The 6,506-nt window shown below is 40.9% G+C and overlaps 1 protein-coding gene across 1 annotated transcript; it reads right to left on the reverse strand.

The window, feature by feature from the left end:
- LOC109221998 lies at nucleotides 373–5,578 on the reverse strand. Its single transcript, XM_019386418.1, has 3 exons — nucleotides 5,501–5,578; nucleotides 1,853–2,485; nucleotides 373–843 (listed from the first exon to the last, which is right to left on the reverse strand). Exons 1-3 carry the CDS (start codon nucleotides 5,576–5,578, stop codon nucleotides 373–375), a joined length of 1,182 nt encoding a protein of 393 aa, XP_019241963.1.

A 6,506-nucleotide genomic window follows, 5' to 3' on the forward strand; every position in this document is an offset into this window, starting at 1 on the left:
TAGATACCTCATAGGTAATGTACCCACTGAGAACCCTGTGTTACTTAGGATTGTCTGCTTTGTATCCTCATCCATTCCTGCTAGGAAAATATTTGATTTCTCCATGTTAGCCACCAATCCTGAAACTTCACTAAAGTGATTCACTACTTCCATCATCCTGTGAATGGACTGAATATTGCCTTTGCAAAACAACATCAAGTCATCTGCAAAGATTAGGTGAGTCAACTTTGTACTCTTGCACATATGATGAAACTGAAAATCTGGGAGCTCACTCATTTTATTCAACCCTCTAGATAGATGCTCCATGACAAGAACAAACAGTAATGGAGACATAGGATCCCCCTATCTAAGCCCTCTCTTCCCTTCAAAATATCAAAAACCTCCACCATTCACTTTTACTGTGAATGTAGTTATTGTAACACACACCATGATCAATTGTATGAATGGCATAGGAATTCCATAGCCTTTAAGCACTTCCTCCCGAAATTCCCATCTAACCATATCATAGGCTTTCTTTAGATCAATCTTCATCAAACACCTTGGAGTAGTCTTCATGTTGTAATGCCCCAATAGGTCATGACATATAAATACATTATGAATGAGAGATCTTCCTTCTATGAATGCTGCTTGGTTGTCTGCTACAATCAGCGGAATGGCTTTCTTACGTCTCCTACAAATGATCTTAGAAATGCACTTGTAGAGTGCATTGCAACATGAGATAGGCCTGAATTGGCTAGCCTGCAAGGGATTCTCCACTTTTGGTATAAGAGCTATGCTTGTTGAGTTTATCCGAGTAAGTCGTTGCCCATTGTCAAGGAATTCCAGCACTGCATTGGTCACCTCCTAACCAACGATTGACCATGATTAGGGGTGTTCATAAAAACTCGAAAAATCGAACCAAACGGAAAACCGAACCAAACCGACCATAAAAACCGATACTTTTTATGTTTGGTTTGGTTTGGTTTTGGTTTTGAATTTTAAAAACCGATCACAATTGGTTTGGTTTTGGTTTCAATAAAAAAATAACCGAAAAAAAACCCGAACCAAACCGACTATAAAAGTAGCTATTTAAGTTTATTATTACACCTATATATATATATATATATATATATATATATATATATATATATTTTTATACAAAATTTCAAAAATTTAATTGTAAATGTTACTCCCTCCGTTCCAATTTATGTGAACCTGTTTGACTGGGTACGGAGTTTAAGAAAAAATGAAGACTTTTGGAATNTATATATACACATATATATATATATATATATATATATATATATATATATATGTATATTTTTATATAAAGTTTCTAAAATTTTATGGTACATATTAGTCATTTATATTTTTAGTCTAGTTCTTTGCTATTATAATCATATAATTCTTTGCCTGTACATTCTAGTCTGATTGGTAGTTTTCTTTTGCTAAGTACAAGAATTTATTTCATGTTAAAAATAATAGATTTTTAATCGATACTTAAATTATTCATCAATATATCTTGGTAATGATAGATTTCTCAAAGAGAAATTGATTTGATAGTGTTACGTTAAAAATTTTAGTCGCCGGAATATGCATTTGGTAATGTATGTCTCATATTTAAGAAAAAATCCAATAAATAACCGAAAAAACCGAAAAACTGAAAAAAATCGACAAAAACGGAATCGATAAAAAATCGACTTAATTGGTTTGGTTTGGTTCTAATATTTGAAAAACCTACTTACTTGGTTTGGTTTCTTTTTAGGGAAAAACCGACCCAAACCGAACCATGAACACCCCTAACCATGATGCTTTATAAAAACCACCCCCGTAGCCATTTGGTCCTGGACTCTTTGTTTCATTTATACTGAACATAGCAACCTTTACTTTTGCAACTGTATATGGCCTTACCAATTGCATTTGTTGAGTAATTGACAGTGTCTTTCCATTCTTCATAAAACTTTGAGAGGCATGTGTCCTGAATACCCTTTGTTCTTAACAGCTCTTGATAATAGTCCACAAATATCTCTGCTATCTCCTCTTGATCTGATTTCATTCTTCCAAACTTGTCAACTAGTTGAATTATAGCTTCTTGTAATCTTCTGTGTTTTATCACTGAAAAAAAGTATCTATTATTGTCATCTCCCAACTTGATCCATGTTGCTCTGCTCCTCTGTAGAAGGAATACTTCTGCCATGTAAGAAGATCTTTTGTACCTTTGTAACTTCTGCAATTCTTCTGCCTGCAGCCGAGCATCCAGTTGATTCCTATGAAGTTTTGCTTGAGCTTTAGCCAAAGCGATTCTATCTGCATCAGCTACTTCAACAATGTTGCTGAAATACCTTCTATATAGCACCTTTAGTTTTTGCTTTAGCGTCTTTAGTTTCTTAACCACTCTGAACATAATACACCCTACTATATCCTGCTCCCATCCCTCCTTAACTACATCAATAAAGTTTGGATGAGTAGCCCAAACATTGCAATATTTGAAAGCAGCTTTTGCCCCCTAGGTGAATTTGTACTTAATAGCTTGAGTGGACAATGGTCACTTATCCCCTCTTCTAGATATTGTGCCATGTATACTGGCATTGAATTGAACCATACTGTATTGATGAACACCCAGTCAATCTTTGATAAGTTCCTACTGTCATTATGTATGTCATTCCATGTTGTCACGATCCCAGTTCGCCCTCCGTGAACTATCGTGACGGCACCTAGTCCCTACGACTAGGTAAGCCTATCAATACGAAAAATAAACTAAACTTGTGGAATAAAAGTCAAAAGCCAAAACTAACTGAAGGAAACTATATTTAGATGCCGCTCGGCATATACACACAACTTCTCAAAATCTGATACACTATCCCAAAACTCGAAAACTCACGGATCCACAAGCTGTGATAACACTACATAGTTATAATCTCCAGAATGTCTAACAATAACAGAAAGTACAGAAGGGCTGAGTACGAAAAGCAGGAATAGAAGAGACTCCTCGGTCTGCGGACGCGGCAGATATACCTCGAAGTCCCGTAGAATCGCCTCGCCTCAAGAATGGTAAGCCTGAGTAGAGATACCTGGATCTGCACATGAAAGACATGCGCAGGAAGGGCATGAGTACACCACAGCGGTACTCAGTAAATGCCAAGCCTAACCTCGGTTGGGTAGTGACGAGGAAGGTCAGGGACCTACTGAGGTTAAATAAGCTATAAGGTTTAACAGTGTGAAATAAACAGTGTAAATAAGTAACACAAGATATAAAGGACATAAACAACTATCACAGAGGCAAGTAAAACACAGTAAGAGAACACAACTCAGCTCCAATATAACAACCGGGGATCTCCCAGGATACCGTCCCGTAGTCCCCAAATAAAAATATCATATCCAGTGGATCTCCCGGGTGCAGTCCTGTAGTTCAACGCATAACTGTGCAGAGGGGATCTCCCGGAGTACAATTCCGTAGTCCCAAAGTTAACATACAGGGGAGCTCCCGGGATACCGTCCCGTAGTCCCAAAGTAAAAGTGCAGGGGGATCTCCCGGAATACCGTTTCGTAGTCCCAAGGTAAATACACAGCAACAACAAGAATTCAATAAATGCTAAATTTCGTACTAAGTAAACAGATAAGTCTAGCCTAACATGCTTCACGTAATGCAATTAAGGCAATTTTAGCAAATAGGCAATTAAGTAAACTAAACATGCTTTTCTAAACTAACAACGGGCTAAATATGCAAGTATAATGAAACAGGAGAAGGAACTCAATTGAAATACTTAAAGAAAATCGGATTTTCAACAATTAGCTCAAGTACGCGCTCGTCACCTCACGTACGAGGCATTTCAATTACCACGATATCAATCCTAAGGGGAAAGGTCCACCATACAATGTTAGACAAGCCACTTACCTCGAACAAGTGCAGGTCAACCCGAAACCACGCCATTGCCACGAGTATCCGACTCCAAATGGTCCAAATCTATTCAATTCAATTTTATAATGTAAATAACACTTCAAATAACTGATTCTATAATTAAATTCTAAGCTAAGACGCGAAATTAGGTAAAATGACCAAAACGTCCCTCAGGCCCACATCTCAGAATCGGGTAAAATTTACATTTTTGGAATCCTCATACTCTCACGAGTTCATACATACCAAAAACACTGAATTCCGAGCCAAAATGACCCCTCAAATTCTCATTTCAAGGTCTCTTAATCCCAAGCCCTAAATCCCACAATTACCACTGATTTTCCTTAATTTTTCATGCTTAGGATGATAAAAATCACTATAATAACGAGTTTTGGGACCAAAGACCTTACCCCAATGGACTCCTCTGAAAATCCCTCTTGAAAAATGCTCCAAAAGCTTCTTCCCATTTGCAAAGAGGTGAAAATGACTAAATTTCGCGAAGACAAGAAAATATAGGTTCTGCCAAGCGATTTACGCATTTGCGGCCCTGGGACCACACCTGCGGTCCCGCTTCTGCGGAGTCTTAGTCGCATCTGCGACTTTCATTAAAGTGGCCAGAAACCGCATCTGCGGTTGCCCTTCCGCAGATGCGCCTCCGCTTCTGCGGTTATTCTTCCGCATCTGCGGAACCTGAAGGAAAATCCAAATTTCGCTTCTGCGGCCCTCTACGCCGCATCTGCAGTTCCAAGACCGTAGATGCGAAAATACCAGAAGAACAGCTGCTGCACAACTTCAACTCCAAAATTTCCTCCGTTAACCATCCGAATTCATCCCGAGGCCCCCAGGACCTCAACCAAAGGCATTAACATATGCTAAAACCTTTTTCAAACTTGTACCAATCTTCAAAACTCTCAAAACAACATCAAAATAACCAAAATACATCGGATTCAAGCCTAAGTTTCTAAAATCTTCTGAATTCCGCTTTTGATAAAAAACCCAACCAAACCATGTCTGAATGACCTGAAATTTTGCACACACATCCCTAATGACACAACGGAACTACTGCAACTCTCGGAATTCCATTCCGATCCTCGGATCAAAATCTCACTATCAAACCGAAAACTTTAAAATTCGACCTTTCGTCATTTCAAGCCTAAATTAGCTACGGACCTCCAAAACACAAACCGAACACGGGCCTAAGCCCCAAATCACCTAGCGGAGCTAACGGAACCATCGGATTTCAATTCCGAGACCGTCTTCACACTGTTCCGACTATGGTCAACTTTCTAACACTTAAGCTCTCATTTAGGGACTAAGTGTCCCAAAACTCTCCGAACTCAAAACCGAACATCCCGGCAAATCGAAATAGCAGAAATAAACTTGGGGGAAGCAGTTAATTGGGGATCGGGGCGTAAATTCCAAAAACGACTGGCCGGGTCGTTACATCCTCCCACACTTAAACATTCGTTCGTCCTCGAACGAGCACAAAGACATACCTGAATTAGTGAAAAGATAGGGGTACTGGCTGCGCATATCCTGCTCGGTCTCCTAGGTCGCCTTCTCAGCCGGCTGACCCCGCCACTGAACCTTCACTGATGCAATGTTCTTTGACCTCAGCTTCCTGACCTGCCTGTCCAGTATTGCCACAGGCTCCTCAACATAAGATAGATCCTTTTCCAACTGGACTGAGCTGTAATCTAACATGTGTGACAGATCACCGTGATACCTCCGGAGCATCGAAACATGAAAAACCGGATGAACTCCTGCCAAGCTGGGAGGTAAGGCAAGCTCGTAAGCAACCTCCCCAACACGCCTCATTATCTCAAAAGGGCCAATAAACCTCGGACTCAACTTCCCCTTCTTCCCAAATCTCATAATGCCCTTCATGGGCAAAACCCGAAGCAGAACCCGCTCTCCAACCATATAGGAAACATCACGAACCTTCCGGTCCGCGTAACTCTTCTGTCTGGAGTGGGCTGTACGGAGTCTGTCCTGAATCACCTTGACTCTCTCCAAAGCATCCTGAACCAAGTCTGTGCCCAATAATCTGGCCTCACCTGGCTCGAACCAACCCATCGGAGATCTACATCGCCTACCATATAAGGCCTCGTACGGTGCCATCTGAATACTGGACTCATAGCTGTTGTTGTAGGCAAACTCCGCCAATGGCAAAAACTGATCCCAAGAACCCCCAAACTCAATCACACACGCACGGAGCATATCCTCAAGAATCTAGTAGTGCGCTCGGACTGTCCGTCCGTTTGAGGGTGAAATGCTGTGCTCAACTCCACCCGAGTACCCAACTCCTGCTGTACGGCTCTCTAGAATCACGATGTGAACTGAGTACCTCTGTCTGAAATGATGGAAACTGGAATACCATGCGGACGGACAATCTCTCGGATATAAATCTCCGCCAACCGTTCCGAGGAATAGGTAGTACACACAAGGATGAAATGCGCGGACTTGGTCAGCCGATCCACAATAACCCAAATGGCATCGAACTTCCTCAAAGTCCGTGGGAGCCCAGATACGAAGTCCATGGTGATCCGCTCCCACTTTCACTCCGGGATCTCTATCTGCTGAAGCAATCCACCCGGTCTCTGGTGCTCATACTTCACCTGCTGACAATTAA

The sequence above is a fragment of the Nicotiana attenuata genome, chromosome 2, assembly GCF_001879085.1.
Source record: "Nicotiana attenuata strain UT chromosome 2, NIATTr2, whole genome shotgun sequence".
NCBI lineage: Eukaryota > Viridiplantae > Streptophyta > Magnoliopsida > Solanales > Solanaceae > Nicotiana > Nicotiana attenuata.